Source organism: Sus scrofa, chromosome 2 (genome assembly GCF_054392235.1).
Source record: "Sus scrofa isolate SSC_HxYL_T2T_F1_AM1 chromosome 2, Sscrofa_HxYL_maternal_Yorkshire_Landrace_v2.0, whole genome shotgun sequence".
Lineage (NCBI taxonomy): Eukaryota > Metazoa > Chordata > Mammalia > Artiodactyla > Suidae > Sus > Sus scrofa.
The window spans coordinates 78421494-78439350 of NC_139384.1; the positions used below are offsets into that span (position 1 = coordinate 78421494).

Consider the following 17857-nt stretch of genomic DNA (forward strand, 5'->3'; position numbering starts at 1 on the left):
TGCTTTTAGGGGACAGGTATGCAGGGGAATGGAATTGACCAAGTAGTCCAATTTTATCAGTAATGTTTCAAATCTCTATAAAATATGATATATGAAGCAATTCTTATTATACATTTACATATTTAAAATTGGTGGTGGCTGGGAGTTCCCTGGTGGCCTAGTGGTTAAGGAGTTGGCATTGACACTACTGCAGTTTAGGTTCAATATCTGGCCTGGGAACTTCTGTAATCTTCAGTTCAGCCAAAAAAAAAAAAAAAAAAGTGGTGGGTGTTGATAATAGTGCTAACAGGGAATATTAATGGAGCATTTTCTAAGTGTTCGGCAGTATTCTAATGCAGTATTTCTCAGCCTCAGCTGCCCATTAGGATGACCAAGAAATGTATGTGTAGATATCCTGAAAACTAGTTCTAAGTTCAAGACCAGGGTATCTGTTTTTTGTTTGTTTGTTTTTCTTTTTAGGGCCACAGCTGCAGCATATGGAAGTTCCCAGGCTAGGGGTTAAATCAGAGCTGTAGCTACAGGTCTACACCACAGCCACAGCCACATTGGACTCAGGCTGCACCTGTGAACTATGCCACAGGCTGTAGCAACACAGGATCCTTAACCCACTGAACGAGGCCAGGGATCCAACCCACATCCTCATGGACCCTAGGTCTAGTTCTTAACCTGCTGAGCCACAATGGGAACTCTGTTTTTTTTCTTTAATCATTACACATAAATATATTGATCAACTGGATTGAAGAACCACTAGTCTAAGCAATATAAAGGATTTTAAAAACTTTTTTACAATAGTCTTATTAAGTAGCTTCAATTATGATCTTAATTTATAGATAAAGAAACCTCTAGATGCATTTAATTGGTCTATTTTGCATTTTTCTCAATTCAATCATCTAGTGATCTGCCGAAATAATGAACCAGAAGTAACTTCAGGTAGCAGAAGTGTGATAACTACAATCCCTGTGTCAGGAAGGATTGAGGTGAAAACCTCTTAGCTTAGGCTTGAGAAGGCTGGGTCTTACTCCTGGCCATGGGACCTCCCCGGTGCTAAATTCCTCAAGTGTAAATAGAGGGTTTGGGTTTTTTTTTTTTTTTTTTGGCTTTTATCTTTCTAGGGCTGCACCCCCGGCATATGGAGGGTTCCAGGTTAGGGGCTGAATCAGAGCTGCAGCTGCTGGCCTACACCACAGTCACAGCAACGTGGGATCCAAGCTGCATCTGCAGCCTACACCACAGCTCATGGCAATGCCAGATCCTTAACCCACTGAGCAAGGCCAGGGATCAAACCTGAGTCCTCAAGGATGCTAGTCAGATTTGTTTCTGCTGAGCCACGATGGAAACTCCAAATTTATTTTTACTTTTTTGTTTTTTTTATTAATTTATTTTTTATTGTTATTTCCCCAACACACTTTTTTTCCCCACTGTACAGCATGGGGACAGTTACACATACATGTATACATAATTTTTTCTCCCATTGTCGTGCTGCGTTGTAAGTATCTAGACATAGATCTCAGTGCTACACAGCAGGATCTCATTGTTAATCCATTCCAAGAGCAATAGTTTGCATCCATTAACCCCAAGCTCCCAGTCCCTTCCAGTCCCTCCCCCTCCCCTTCCCCCTCCCCCCAGTCAAACACAAGTCTATTCTCCAAGTTCATGATTTTTTTTTCTGTGGAAAGAAAGATTCATTTGTGCTGTATATTAGATACCAGATATGAGTTATATCATATGGTATTTGTCTTTCTCTTCCTGACTTACTTCACTCAGGATGAGAGTCTCTAGTTCCATCCATGTTGCTGCAAATGGTATTATTTTGTTCTTTTTTATGGCTGAGTAGTAGTCCATTGTGTATATATACCACTTCTTCCTAATCCAGTCATCTGTCCGTGGACATTTGAGTTGTTTCCATGTCTTGGCTATTGTAAATAGAGCTGCAATGAACATGTGGGTGCATGTGTCTTTTTTAGGTAGAGTTTTGCCTGGTTATATGCCCAAGAGTGGGATTGCTGGGTTGTATGGTAGTTCTATGTATAGTTCTCTTAAGATTCCTCCATACTCTTCTCCATAGTGATTGTACCAGCTTACATTCCCACCAACAGTGCAGGAGGGTTCCCTCTTTTCCACACTCCCTCCAGCACTTGTTATTTGTGGACTTATTAATAATGGCCATTCCGACTGGTGTGAGGAGGTATCTTGCGGCAGTTTTGATTTACATTGCTCTAATTAGCAATGCAAGCTTGAAACAAGCATTGTTTTAAGTGCTTGTTGGCCATCTGTATATCCTCCTTGGAGAAATGTCTATAAGGTCATTTGCCCATCTTTCAATTGGGTTGTTGGCTTTTTTGCTGTTGCGTTGTATAAGTTGCCTTTATATTTTAGAGATTAGTCCCTGGTCAGTTGCATCATTTGAAACTATTTTCTCCCATTCTGTAAGTAGTCTTTTTGTTTTCTTTTTGGTTTCCTTTGCTGTGCAAAACCTTGTCAGTTTTATTAGGTTCCATTGGTTTATTTTTGCTCTTTTTTCTGTTGCTTTGGGAGACTGACCTGAGAAAATATTCATGAGGTTGATGTCAGAGAATGTTTTGCCTATGTTTTCTTCCAGGGGTTTGATGGTGTCTTGTCTTATATTTAGGTCTTTCAGCCATTTTAAGTTTATTTTTGTGCATGGTGTGAGGGTGTGTTCTAGTTTCATTACTTTGCATGCAGCTGTCCAGGTTTCCCAGTAAGACTTATTGAATAGACTGTCTTTATCCCATTTTATGTTCTGTCTTCCTTGGTCAAAGATTAATTGACCATAGGTGTCAGAGTTTATTTCTGCATTCTCTATTCTGTTCTATTTGTCTGTCTGTCTGTTTTGGTACCAGTACCACATTGTCTTGATGACTGTGGCTTTGCAATATTGCCTGAAGTCTGGGAGACTTATGCCTCCTTCTTGGTTTTTTTTTCTCAGGATTGCTTTTTTTTCTGTTTTTTTTTTTTTTTTTTTTTTTTTGTAGTTCCATATATATTTTTGGATTGTTTGTTCTAGTTCTGTGAAAAATGTCATGGGTAATTTGATAGGGATTGCATTGAATCTGTAGATTGCTTTGGGTAGTATGGCCATTTTTACAATATTAATTTTTCCAATCCAGGAACATGGAATATCTTTCCATTTCTTTACATCTTCTTTAATTTCCTTAATTATGTTTTATAGTTCTTGGCATATAGGTCCTCTGCCTCCTTGGTCAGGTGTATTCCCAAGTATTTTTTTTGGGGGGGCTGCACCTGTGGCAAGTGGAGGTTCCCAGGCTAGGGGTCCAATCAGAGCTACAGCTGGTGGCCTATATGTGAGCCATGTCTGTGACCTATACCACAGCTCACAGCAATGCTGTATCCTTACCCCAATGAGCAAGACCAAGGATTGAACCTTTAACCTCATGGTTCCTAGTCGGATTTGTTTCCGCTGTGCCACGATGGGAACTCCAGCTCTAATAATCTTGCTCTTCTGTTACTGTCTAGTAAAGATTCTGTAAAGTCAGTATCTATAGAAAAACTAAAACCAGTTAGGATACAGATCTAAACCAATAGAATGTGTCACACTGAGAAATACTGCTGAAAGTACTAAGGTGTATGACCTTACAAATGAATTGCTTGCATTTAGAATATGCACTGTGTGCCAGTGATGGGTTCCCAGTTATTTATTTCCTTTTTTCCCCAACCCCCTTTTCTTTGTAAACATTTTTTATTATAGTTGATTTATAATGTTATGTCACAGCAAAGTGACCCAGATGTATATATATATATATACGTACATATATACATATATTCTTTTTCTCGTAATATTTTTCATGATGTTCTGTCACAAGTGACTGGATATAGTTCCCTGTGCTATACAACAGGACCTCATTGCTTAACCATCCCAAATTCTATAGTTTCTATCTACTAACCTGTCTTTTCTTTTTAAAAATCTGTCTAAGACATAAACCTGGAAATCTAACAACTCTCTCAGAATTCTTCCTCCTGGGATTCTCAGATGATCCAGAACTACAGCCTCCTGTCCATGTACCTGGTCACCATGTTGGGGAACCTGCTCATCATCCTGGCTGTCACCTCCGACCCCCACCTCCACACCCCCATGTACTTCTTCCTCTGCAACCTGTCCTTGGCTGACATGGGTTTCGTCTCCACCACTGTCCCCAGGATGATTGTGAACATCCAAACTCACAGCAGAGTCATCTCCTATGCTGGCTGCCTGACACAGATGTCTGCTTTCATCCTTTTCGGCTATATGGATGGTACTCTTCTGACTGCAATGGCCTATGACCGGTTTGTGGCCATCTGTCACCCACTGCACTACCCTGTCATCATGAACCCACCTCTCTGTTGCTTCTTAGTTTTGGTGTCTTTTTTCATCAGCCTTTTGGATTCCCAGGTGCACAATTGGATTGTGTTGCAACACACCTGCTTGAAGGATATGGAAATTTCCAATTTCTTCTGTGACCCTTCTCAACTCCTCAAGCTAGCCTGTTCTGACGCTTCCACCAATAACATAGCCATGTATTTTGTTGGTGCCCTTTTTGGTGCTATTCCTTTTTCAGCAATCTTTTTCTCTTACTATAAAATAGTTTCCTCCATTTTGAGAGTTCCCTCATCAGGTGGGAGGTACAAAGCCTTCTCCACCTGTGGGTCTCACCTGGCCGTTGTTTGTTTATTTTATGGAACAGGCCTTGGGGTGTATCTCAGCTCAGCCATCTCCCATTCTCCCAGGAAAGATGCAGTGGCCTCAGTGATGTACACCATGGTCACCCCCATGCTGAACCCCTTCATCTACAGTCTGAGGAACAGAGACATCAAAAGAGCCATGAGGAGGTTTCTCAGCAAAACAATCTAACCTCAGTACCTGGATCACCCATTTGGAAGGTAGGTTGGAAAATACAGAAAACTAAATATGTAGACCTGCACATCCTACCTCTGTCATCACATCCTTTTTTTTTTTTTTTTTGGTCTTTTTTGGTCTTTTGTCTTTTTAGGGCCACACCCAAGGCACATGGAATCCCACTCTAGGAGCTATAGCTACCGGCCTACGCCACATCAATGCCAGATCCCAGCTGCATCTGCAGCCTACACCACAGCTCACAGCAACACCAGATCCTTAACCCACTGAACGAGACCAGGGATCACAACCTCATGGTTCCTAGTCAGATTTGTTTCTGCTGCCCCACGAAGGGAACTCTAACATATATATTTTTTGTAGCTCTTATGCCCTTCACTCTTCTCCTTCCTTAACACCTGAAAATTGATTCTTATTTTTTTGTCTTTAAATGGACTTGGTGAGTTTTCCTGGATTTTTTTTATATCACAATCACTGCACGATTTAATATTATTATATCTATGGATAATCTGTAGGCTATCATTGGTGGCCCAAGCATCCTAGAAAGATGAACAACTCTTTTTATATATATTTAAAATATACATCTTTTCCACAGCTCTTGAGTATTTATCATAGTAATTTCTATTTATTAATTGCATGAATACAGGTTATATGTAAGGATATGTTACCCTTTCTTAGCCTTGGCTTTTATTGACATTATCTGGGAAGCATGAAAATACTGACAACTGTGTCCTACCACCAGGTATTCTGATGTAATTGGACTTGGATGTGTCCTGAGAATGATAATTTTTTTTTATTGAATGAAAAATCTTTAAACTCTGTAGTGCATTATAATTTTCAAAAGTTTCCCACACATCGGAGTTCCTGACATGGCGCATTGGAAACGAATCCAACTAGGAACCGTGAGGTTTCAGGTTCAGTTCCTGGCCTCGCTCAGTGGGTTGAGGATCCAGCGTTGCTGTGAGCTGTGGTATAGGTCACAGATGCAGCTCAGATCCGGCATTGCTGTGGCTCTGGCATAGGCTGGCAGCTATAGCTCCGATTAGACCCCTAGCCTGGGAACCTCCATATGCCGCATGTGAGGTCCTAAAAAGATAAAAAGACAAAAATTAAGTTTCCCACACATGAGTTCATATAATCACATATAACTCTTTTTCCCCTTCTCCCTCTGTTGCCCTTCTCCCTCCCCTCTTCCTACTGCTTAACCACTAATTTGTTCTCTGTAACTATTAGTAGGCTTCTTTTTTTTATTCACTATTTTTTGGTATTTTTTAGATTCCCTATATGGTACTTGTCTGTCTTTAACTTATTTCCCCTTGCATAATGACTTCCAAGTCCATCTGTGTTGCCATAAATGGCAAACTTTCTTTTTTAAATTTTATTTTTTATTGAAGCATAGTTCATTTACAATGTTGTGCCTCTTTCTACTGTACAGCAAAATGACCCAGTATACACACACATGCATATACATTCTTTTTATATTATCTTCCATCATGTTTTCTCCTAAGAGATTGGATATAGTTCCCTGTACTGTAGTCAGGCCTCATTGCTTATCCATTTTGTATGTAATAGTTTGCAACTACTAACCCCAAACTGCCACCCTCATTGTTTTTATGTCTGAGTAAATTTCCATTGTACATATGTACCACATCTTCTTTATCCACTCATCTGTTGATAGAGACTTATGTTGTTTCCATGTCTTGGCTATTGTAAATTGTGCCGCTATGAACATGAGGGTTCATGTATCTTCTGAATTAGCCCTTTTGTTTGTTTATTTGTTTGTTTTGGGATATACACCTGGGTATTGCTGGGTCATATGGAAGTCTATTTTTAGTTTTTTGAGAAACCTTCATATTTTTTTCCACGGTGCTTGCACCAATTTACGTTCCATCAATGGTGTGTGAGGGGTTTTTATTTCTCCCCAATGTTGCCAACACTTGTTATTGTGTTCTTTTCATTGAGGGCATTCTGACTGGTGGAGGCGATATCTTATTGTGGTTTTGAAGGACCACAAAGATTTTTTTTTTTGTCTTTTTTCTATTTCTTGGGCCGCTCCCGCAGCATATGGAGGTTCCCAGGCTAGGGGTCTAATCAGAGCTGTAGCCACTGGCCCACACCAGAGCCACAGCAACGCGGGATCCAAGCCGCGTCTGCAACCTACACCACAGCTCACGGCAACGCCGGATCGTTAACCCACTGAGCAAGGGTAGGGACCGAACCCGCAACCTCATGGTTCCTAGTCGGATTCATTAACCACTGCGCCACGACGGGAATTCCATAAGGACCACAAAGATTTTTAAAAGCACTCTGGGAGTCCTCTGTTTGGCCAGCTGTGAGAACTATTGATCTAACTCATATATTTCATTCCAAGATGACCTGTATGCCATGGGTCCTAATCGCTCATGGACAAAGATTCTAAAGAGATAGAGCTCAAAGGGGGAAGATACAAAGAACCAACTGTAGCAACAGGCAATTTGTTTTCCCCATTATTTCTGATAATGATTCCTCACCTAGCCTCTCTCTGTACACCATACAGCTAGGTGTATGTGCTGGTCGTGAAGGTATTTTCTCTGCTCCAAACTTAAAGTTCAATATATTGTTTTAACTTGGGGCTCTCAGAAGCCATTCCTTATTTACTATCTTGTATCCATCTTATATACTTTCAATGGTGGTCAGCAAAATTCTCTTTGCACTAATAGCTCAACTGCTCCCTTTCTACCTCTTAAGCTCTTGGGGTAACTTCTTCCTTCACTTGTGATAGTAATGTTTCTGCCTCATTCTTTCCATGCCTTTCAGTCTTTAACTCTTTAACCAATTCCCTATATTAAATTCTCTTTGTTAATATGACTACTTGGGGAGTTCCGATCATGGCTCAATGGTTAATGAATACGACTAGGAGCCATGAGGTTGTGGGTTCAATCCCTGGCCTCACTCAGTGGGTTAAGGATCTGGCGATGCCATGAGCTGTGGGGTAGGTCGCAGACTCAGATGCTGTGTTGCTGTGGCTTTGGCATAGGCCGGTTGTACAGCTCCGACTAGACCTCTAGGCTGGGAACCTCCATATGCCATGGGAGCAGCCCTAGAAAAGGCAAAAAGTCAAAAAAAAATTTAAATAAAATAAAATAAAATGAAATAAAAAATAAAATGACTACTTGGTTTCTCTTTTCTTGACTGAACCCTGATTGATATTGTAGCATGGGGTATAAAATCTGTGGTGTGAGGCACCTGCAATTGGGAGATTGAAACATGTGCACAGTTAAGAAAGGTGGTTGTCAGTACATCTTAGTCATGGGTATGCAACTGGAAAATAGGTGATGATACCATATTTCTAATTGCTATGAGGTTCCAGTGATGAATGAGAATCTTTGTCACCCAAGTCAACACAATAAATGTATCTTCATTTACAGTACTGTAGGGTTGCAAAGGATCAATTCATCAGCAAATCATGTTGTCCTTTTGCTGGTAATAGCCTGGTTAGCACATCGCTTGATTGCCTTGCTTCCCTGTCTTCTATCACAACAACTCAGTCTTTGGACTCCCTTTGAGCTCTGCAAAGTGAATACCCATCACTCCTTAGAGATGTGCCACATCATTTTTGTGGTCATCATCTGGCTCTCTGGGTGCTGTCCATAAGTAGTTTACTGTACTTTGCATTTTATTACCAAGGAAAATCACCTACCAAATGCATTGATGGGAAACTTTTATATTGAAAAGAGAATGCACTTGACAGAGGATGATTCGTGTCAGTTAGTGGGGTGAGATATTGTCCAATAAAAATGACCAAAACATTATATCTACATATCCATTTATGTAAACCTATGTGATAGCCAAAGCATCTTGGAAAGTACCAAAGGAACATTGCTTTGTGTGTGTGTGTGTGTGGTTTAATTTCCAGTTTAAGTTCTGTTAAATTTACTACCTCCTATTTTGATATTACATCATGTTAACATTCTCCAAGCAAATTAATGTAGGACTATTTTAATCTGAAAATATAAAATAGAAAGTACTGAGTACTAATTCCAGACTTTTTGAAAACATGCATGAAGTGCCTTTCTATCATTTTCACAATTGGCAAAAGAGAATAAATAAACTAAATAAATTTGCACCGCAATCTTGGGTTAACTTTAAATGATTGAAAACAATGTGAAAATTATTTAATTTAAAAATGTTCCCAGATAAATAGAAAGTGGGATAATTTAGACTTAATTTCAACTTGTCATGCAGGGCAGCTTTTTCTTTTTCTTTTTTTTTTTTTTTTTTTTTTTTTTTGCCTTTTCTAGGGCCACACCCACAGCATACGGAGGTTCCCAGGCTAGGGGTCTAATCAGAGCTGTAGCCGTCAGCCTACACCAGAGCCACAGCAACGCGGGATCCGAGCCACGTCTGCAACCTACACCGCAGCTCACAGCAACGCTGGATCTTTAACCCACTGAGCAAGGGCAGGGACTGAACCCGCAACCTCATGGTTCCTAGTTGGATTCGTTAACCACTGCACCATGATGGGAACTCCAACAACAAAGGGTTCTTAACTGAGGGGGCGGTTGAGATGAGGCAATCATATGGACTTAACTGTGCTGAGGACATAGTAATTTACCAATAAGAACACTATCATGTTCATTATGTTAATAGGCCAGTGAAATGTTTCAGCTATGTCACATTTCATACAGAAAATTTGATTTCCAGAATCAGATCTTCAAATTTTTAGCCTTGTAGACCAGCAGATTTTTTCCCTCACTTGTGCTGATTTTCAATTTCAATCACAGAGAGCCAAAGACTTCTAGGAGTAAACAGATAATATATGCACATGGTTAAAAAGCAATAAATACAGCTATCCCTTCTGTCATTTACTGAGGTTGATATATTTCAAATAAATTAATTAAATACCATGAGTGCTTTTGTACCCTGGATGCCTGTTTGACCATTACCTATTAATATTACACAGGGAGACCTTGATCAGGTCAAGATCAGGGACTGAATATCATTGATCTATACAGTCCACTGTAGCACCGGGAGAGCAGAGAGTAGGCACAGCTCTACTTCGTATAACATTGAGGGCATTCTTGTTGTGGCTCAGTGGTTAATGGATCCAACTAGTAACCATGAGGTTGCAGGTTCGATCCCTGGCCTCACTCAGTGGGTGAAGGATCCTGCTTTGCAGTGAGCTGTGGTGCAGGTCACAGACACGGCTTGGATCCTGCCTTTCTGTGGCTGTGGCATAGGCTGGCGGCTACAGGTCCGATTAGACCCCTAGCCTGGGAACTTCCATATATTGTGGGTTAAGCTCTAGAAAGAAATAAAAAGACAAAACAACAACAACAACAACAACAAAAACTGAATAATTTTTTCACTATAATATAAGAAAAAAGTGAAGACAATTTAACACTATACAGCCAATATTTTTCAACTTCTCTGGAATCCTTCTTTCTACAGACATCTCTAAGAACTCCTGAGAGAGAGAGAAAAAAAAAACATATATATGGTTTAGTTGTACTTATTTTCAGGACCCTCCATGGGCTCTAGTTTTCTCTAAGAGTCACTGCAAGATTAAGACTCATATGAGTTTCCATTGTGGCTCACCTGGTTAAGAACCTGACTAGTATTCATGAGGCTATGGATTCAATCCCTGGCCTTGCTTAGTGTGTTAAGGATCATGCATCGCCCTTGAGCAGTGGTATAGGTCATAGATGCAGCTTGGATCCTGCATTGCTGTGGCTGTGGTGTAGGCCAGCATCTTCAGCTCCAATTCAACCCCTATCCTGGGAACCTCCATGTGCAGCAGATGCCGTCCTATTAAGAAAAAAAAGAGAGAGAGAGAGAGATTAAGACTCATAGAATAAATGATGTACTGTCAAAAGTTCTATAAATAAGGACTTCCCATTGTGGCTCAGTGGTAACGAACCTGATTAGTATCCATGAGGTTTCAGGTTGGATCCCTGGCTCGCTCACTGGATTAAGGATCTGGCATTGCCATGAGCTACAGTGTAGGTCACAAATGTGGCTAAGATCCTATGTTGCTGTGGCTGTGGTAAGGTTGGCAGCTGCCGCTCCAATTTGAGCCCTAGCCTGTGAAATCCCATATGCCTCTGGAGTGGCCTTAAAAGAAGAAAAGAAAAATAAAGTTCTACAAGTAATAAAGGGATCAAAAAGTGAGGACAGAAATTGCCCAATTACACACATCAGGCACTGAATGTGAGATTTCTTTTTCCTTTAAATATACTCATCAGGTGAGGAGGTAAGGTACAAAGCAAATCATTATTATTATTTTTTTTGCATAAGAGGCAATATTCATGCTTTTCATCCCATGAGTATATCATGTCCTGTACACTCATCTTTGGCAGTGACCCTATTATCTGATTCCTTCTACCCACTATGACTTTAGTTTAATATTAGTTTTGGTACTGTCCAAATATTTTAAGGACCCCAGAGTTCATCTCTACTCTCTCCAATCCACCTCTGTTCACTTGCCACTTGGTCAAGGATTCTCATCAGGGGAGTGGAAATTGGGAACAAAGCATATGTCACCTTTTACAGAATGAGCATAACTAGCTTTGGTTTTCATACTTCATGTCCTGTGAATTTATCTTTGCCAATGATCCTGGTATCTTATCCTTCGACTCACTAAGAAATAACAGTGGTTTATTTTTCTGTTTGTTTGCTTTTTTTGGCCACGACCATGGCACGTGGAGGTTCCTGGGCCAGGGCTCAAAACTGCACCACAGCAGTGACAATGTCAGATCCTAAACTCATTTAGACACCAGGGAACTCCATAGCTGCAGTTTAGTAATTCACTTTTGCTAAAGACTAATTATTTTAAATGTCTTAACACTGGTCTCTCCCTATTATAGCCACTCGTAAATATCTGTCATGTGCTCTCTCCCCTAAACACATGTACCCTCGGTCACTTACCCACACACATGTACATAATGTGCTTTCTTCCATGTCCAATTTGTGTTGGTATACACTGAAGTTTTCTTCATGTTACTTAATGACAAACAGACTCCTGCATTTATCCACAGAGAAGTCTCTGAATCTGGAAGGCTGTGTGGGTACTTAGAAGGTTTGGGTTTTGTAAATGCAAGCTAATACATTTAGATGGATAAGCAATGAGGTCCTGCTGCACAGCACAGGGAACCATAGCCAATCGCTTGGGATAGAACACAATAGAAGGTAATATGAGAAAAACAGTGTGTATATTTGTATAACTGGGTCACTTTGTGATACAGCAGAAATTGACAAAAACATTGTAAATCAACAATAATAAAATAATAAAATAAAATATTGACTATCAAATATATTTAATAATAAAACACTAAGAAAATATTTTATGATTTAAATATTTATTCGTAAAATATCTGATAAATGTAAAATATTTATTTATAAAAATTTAAATAAAATAATTTATTAAATAATAACACTAATGGTTACTTAAATTTTTAAAATTTAAAAATGATTTAAATTTTATCATGTAATTTTTCTTTAAAAATGAAATTTAAATAACAGATATTTAAATAAAATTTATTTAATAAAATTTAAATACATATAACAGAAAAATTTACTTATAAAATAAACTAATGATAAAATATAAAATATGCTACTAAAATAATTAAAAAAAATTTAAAGGTTACATCACATCCCTATCCACAAGCATCCCACTCTCTCCAATAGGAAAAAGAGATAAGTCCAAACCATATTTTAATAGTTTTCAAGAAGTGAGAACACAAAGAAATGTAATGAAAACCTATTCTGAAATGGGTTGGTTCCTCTCTAGTTAGCAGAAAGCAGAAACGCCAGGAACATGTGTGTAGTTTGGCCATGAAATGTCTGCAGATTGACCTAATGTGGATGGAGGGGCTCTCCCAGTGTCTCAGAAGCCAGGAGGGCTACTTGAGGCTGTGTCACCTGAAGCAGTAGAGTGGGATCTGCAGAAGTACCCAGTGGAGAGGAAGTTGTACCCATTTGCTATGTTGTCTCAGGGAGTTTTTATAGGTCATGGTGGTGGGATGAATTTGGGAGTGTGCTGAAAACAGATGGACAGAACCTGAATCTTGAAGTGTTTAGAGCAAAAGTCCTGCAAGGGAATGAGGCCTGTATGGTGGGCAGTGTCTGAGATGCTTTCACTGACCTTAACCCCTGGTTTTCATTCCATTATATATTTCCTTCCCGTTAAATATGAGATGGAGATAGCAACTCATTTGCAACAATGAGAATATGGAAGAAATGCTGGGAAGTCACTTCTTCTTTTTTTTTTTTTTTTTGTCTTATTAGGGCTGCACTCACAGTATATGGAGGTTCCCAGGCTAGGGGTCTAATCAGAAGGGTAGCTGCTGGCCTTCACCAGACCCACAGCAACTCGGTATCTGAGCCATGTCTGCAACCCAAACCACAGCTCACAGCAATGCTGGATCCTTAACACACTGAGCAAGGCCAGGGATTGAACCCACAACCTCATGGTTCTTACTCGGATTTGTTAACCACTGAGCCATGACAGGAACTCCATGGGAAGTCAATTCTGGTTATGGAGTTAAAAAAAAAAATCTGACTTGCTTCTTGCTCCTTCTTTCTTACTTTCTAGGGTGCTCAGGTTGATTGAATCCAAATTCCCCACCAAGAAGCCTATGTATCAATGAGCTGAGGAAATTCTCTGGACAATAGCCTGCGAACATGTGCAGCCTACCCACAGCCTTGTGAAGGAGGTTAAAGTAAGCCTCTGCCGGTCAGCCTTTGATGTGATTGTAGCTGTGACTGACACTTCGTAACATCTTGGAGGGCTTCTGGGTATTTAAGTAGAGTATCACTTGCCAGATATAGATAAAAATCCATAGTTTCTAAAATGCCAATAGAATTCAGTTAGAGCAAAAATGTAGAACTGAAGATGCATTCGCATGAGCAAAAAGAGCCCTGTAAATCTCCATATCAAATGATGCCCATATGCATCCCATCAAATGATAGCCATAGCCCATAACCAGGGAAGGGCTAAGGAAATGAAAATGAAGCATTATTATAAGAGACAGATGTTAAATGAGGAAATGGAAAAAGTATCACATTCCTGGTAGAGAAGACCCAATGTGGCATGGATTTCTTGCTCATACAATGGATGTAGAGATATCGAATCACACAATGAGGGGTTATTTGAAAAAAGAAAGTCCTAATTTCATGTTAAATCCTACAACTTGAATGTAAGAAGTGAGGCGTACAGGTGAACATCCTATTGAGGAGAGGAAGGATCCAGAACCTTCCAAGGATGTTCACTTTTCTCCTTTTCCTCTTCCAATACTGTTAGCAGGTCTCCAGAGACTGGGACAACATGGACCAGTTGGCCAATAATGAGCTTTGTGTACTGAGCTCTAAGGTCATAGCTTTGTAAATACTTGGCTGTTGCCACCAGCCCATTAATTTGCCAGTTCTACGAGTGCAGCTCCACACCTGTGTCTCCATCCTTTGTGGGCACCTGCCTCAGCCATTCCCAGCCTGAGTCTGACTTCCTGCCAATCCTGAGGAGGGACCCTGAGATTTCATCACACACCAGGCAGGAGAGGGTGGTGAATCTGTACTCCTTGGTCATGGTCCAGCCGAGATGCAGCCCAGCCCAGTAAGTGCTGAGGGGAGAGAGTGATTGATGGAGGGATGGTTAGGAGCATGATTTCCTCCACAACAAGCTGAGATAGACAGACAGAAAATTTCAGTTCCAAGACCTAGGACAATTACATTATTATTTTTGGAGGGTGGGAGAGCTCTCATTGTGAGCTCTGCCTCCATCCCCACTGGCTCTGGCTGGTATTTCCCCAAACGCAGTGGCAAGGGGTTCTTTCTAAACGTCTCCCTAAGCATTTCAAGGGGTCATGAAAGCAATGATGAGGATGATGTTAACTATAATAGCATCATCTACTGTTGTTGAGGGCTTCCTAAGTGCCAAGCTCAGAGGTACATTTTATGAATCTTGTTTGATTTCACATGCATAATCTTTCCCAAGCTATAACTGCAATTCATTATTATTATTATATTTATTTATTTTACAGTCGCAACTGCAGCATATAGAAGTCCCTGGGCTGGGGGTTGAATCAGAGCTACAGCTGCAGATCTATACCACAGACAGAGCAACACCAGATTCACATCTGCAACCCATCCTACAGCTTGTGGCAATGCTGGATCCTTAACCCACTGAGTGAGGCCAGGGATCACACCACATCCTCACAGAGACTATGTTGGGTCCTTAACTGGCAGAGCCACAAATGGGAACTTCATTTTTATTTTACTAAGAGGAAAGGAACACAGCATTTGATGTATCTTTTGCAAGGTCGTGTGTTAGAAACGGTTGAATCCAGGTTTGAAGCCAGTCATTCTGGGCAGACTGACTCCAGACACAGAGGACTTGGGCAGGCTTCCGCCCGCCAACCCAAACATCATGTCACTTCCTTGTCATGCCAACCAGAGAATCTCTGATCACTATGCCCTTCCCTTTGGAGTTTTCTGGAGGACACCATGGAGGGCAGTACCTAGCACTTACTGCATGGACTGTGGGAAGTGTGGCTGAGATCACAAGATCCAAGGACATTCTTCACAGAAGTACAACAAAATATTTTAATTATATATGAAAACACAAATAGACCCCAAATAGCCAAAAAAAATTTTTGAAAAAAAAAAAGCAGAAATGGTGGAATCTGGCTTCCTGACTTCAGAATATACTACACAGCTACAGTCATAAAAACAGTAAGGTGCTGGCATAAAAACAGAGTCATAGATCAGTGGAACAGAATAGAAAACCCAGAAATAAAGCCATGCACTTATGGTCATGTAATCTAGACAAATAATGTTAGAATATGCAATTGCAAAAAGACAGTCTCTTCAATAAATTGTGCTGAGAAAACAGGACAGCTACATGTAAAAGAATGAAGTTTGAACATTCTCTAACACCGAACAAAAAAAATCAAAATGGATTAAATACCTAAGTGTAAGACCAACACTATAAAACTGCTAGATGAAAACATAGGCAGAATGTTCTCTGACATACGATGGCTTCTTGACCCCCTGAGCCACAGCAGGAACTCCTAAAATGTTTTCTGATTATGAATATTCATTTCTAATTTTGAATCCAGATGACATGCTTCTGCATTCATAGAGATTTATAATTATTCTAAATGAAGGAAATACCTAGAATTGTTCTTGCATAAAATAAGATTTCTGTAACTGTCTCAATTTCTTTAAATTCAAAGTATGTTTTTCTTAAGGAGGAAGGCAATTTCTCATTCTACATTATTTTTAAAGAAGTAGGCTGTATTCCATTTAGATCATGAATTGATTGTCTCTAAGGTTCTTACTCCCTTTACCCCTCAGTAGTGTTTTACAAAGCAAGAGTGAATAGAAATAGGTGAATAACACAGAAAAGAGGACAATGTTCTAAGCAGATAAAATTTATCACACTGAGAAATTTTGTTGAAAGTCCTGGGGTATAAGACCTTGGAAATCAATTGCTTGCAGCCAAAACATGGAAAGAATGCTGCATACCCACTTACTTATTTCCTTATTTTCAACCCTCCTTTTTTTGTTTAAAATTTGTCCAAGATACACAGAACCAGAAATGTAACAAGTGTTTCAGAATTTTTCCTCCTGGGCCTCTCAGATGATCCAGACCTGCAGCCCTTCCTCTTTGTCCTGTTCCTGTCCATGTACCTGGTCACCATTTTGGGGAACCTGCTCCTCATGCTGGCTGTTGCCTCTGACTCCCACCTCCACACCCCCATGTACTTCTTCCTCTGCAACCTGTCCTTGGCTGACATGGGTTTCATCTCCACCACTGTCCCCAAGATGATTATGAACATCCAAACTCACAGCAGAGTCCTCTCCTATGTGGGCTGCTTAACTCAGATGTCTAATTTTATTCTTTTTGGATGTATGGATGGTACTCTTCTGACTGCAATGGCTCATGACAGGTTTGTAGCCATCTGTCACCCATTGCGCTACCCTGTCATCATGAACCCACACCTCTGTTGCTTCTTAGTTTTGGTGTCTTTTTTCATCAGCCTTTTGGATTCCCAGGTGCACAATTGGATTGTGTTACGACTTACCTGCTTCAAGGATGTGGAAATTTCCAATTTCTTCTGTGACCCTTCTCAACTCCTCAAGCTTGCCTGTTCGGACACTTTCACAAGTAACATAGTCATGTATTTTTTTGGTGCCTTTTTTGGTGGTATTCAGGTCTCAGGGATCCTTTTCTCTTACACTCAAATTCTTTCCTCCATTCTGAGAGTTCCCTCATCAGGTGGGAGGTACAAAGCCTTCTCCACCTGTGGGTCTCACCTGGCAGTTGTTTGCTTATTTTATGGAACAGGCATTGGGGTGTATCTCAGCTCAGCCATCTCCCATTCTCCCAGGAAAGATGCAGTGGCCTCAGTGTTGTACACTGTGGTCACACCCATGCTGAACCCCTTCATCTATAGCCTGAGGAACAGAGATATCAAAAGAGCCATGAAGAGGTTCCTCAGCAAAATTATCTAATCTCGGTACCTGTGTCATCCATTTGGAGTGTATGTTGGAAATATGTAGCAAAATTCAATTTATGGACCTGAAAAGTTTACCTCTCACATCACATCTTTTTGTAGCTCTTATGGCCTTCATACCTCTCCTTGCCTCACATTTGAATATTCCTTCATTTGATATGTCTTTAGTGGGACTAGGAGATTATTCTGAGATCATTTGCATGTCATGATTACTTCATGGCTAACTCATTATATCTATGGAGATGTCTGTAATTTATCATGGTGACCCAATCTTCCTGAGAAGATGACCAACTATCTTTTTATTATTGAAAATGTCTATTATTTTTGACAACTATTTTTCCATACTGTTTATGCAGGATATGTACGACGAGTCATGCCACTGCATCTCAAGCTTGGCTTTTATTGAAATCACCCAAGGTGCTTAAAAATACTCACAATTGGATCTCAACACCAGAGTTTCTGATAATTGGAGTGGGTTGTGTCCTGAGCATGAGAA

At 40.2% G+C, this 17857-nt stretch overlaps 2 protein-coding genes across 2 annotated transcripts; both read left to right on the forward strand.

Moving 5' to 3' along the window:
* Nucleotides 1-3936: 3936 nt before the first annotated feature.
* On the forward strand, nucleotides 3937-4867 carry LOC110259764 (olfactory receptor 7E178-like). Its single transcript, XM_021085511.2, has one exon. The coding sequence runs from the start codon at nucleotides 4010-4012 to the stop codon at nucleotides 4865-4867; it is 858 nt and encodes a 285-aa protein (XP_020941170.2). The 5' UTR covers nucleotides 3937-4009.
* An 11512-nt stretch (nucleotides 4868-16379) lies between these two features.
* On the forward strand, nucleotides 16380-17359 carry LOC110259648 (olfactory receptor 7E24-like). Its single transcript, XM_085012882.1, has one exon. The coding sequence runs from the start codon at nucleotides 16529-16531 to the stop codon at nucleotides 17357-17359; it is 831 nt and encodes a 276-aa protein (XP_084869008.1). The 5' UTR covers nucleotides 16380-16528.
* Nucleotides 17360-17857: the final 498 nt, after the last annotated feature.

Excerpts from the sequence above, each read along its gene's own strand:
- LOC110259764 (XM_021085511.2), top strand. The coding sequence starts at position 4,010 with ATGATCCAGAACTACAGCCTCCTGTCCATGTACCTGGTCACCATGTTG.
- LOC110259648 (XM_085012882.1), top strand. The coding sequence starts at position 16,529 with ATGTACCTGGTCACCATTTTGGGGAACCTGCTCCTCATGCTGGCTGTT.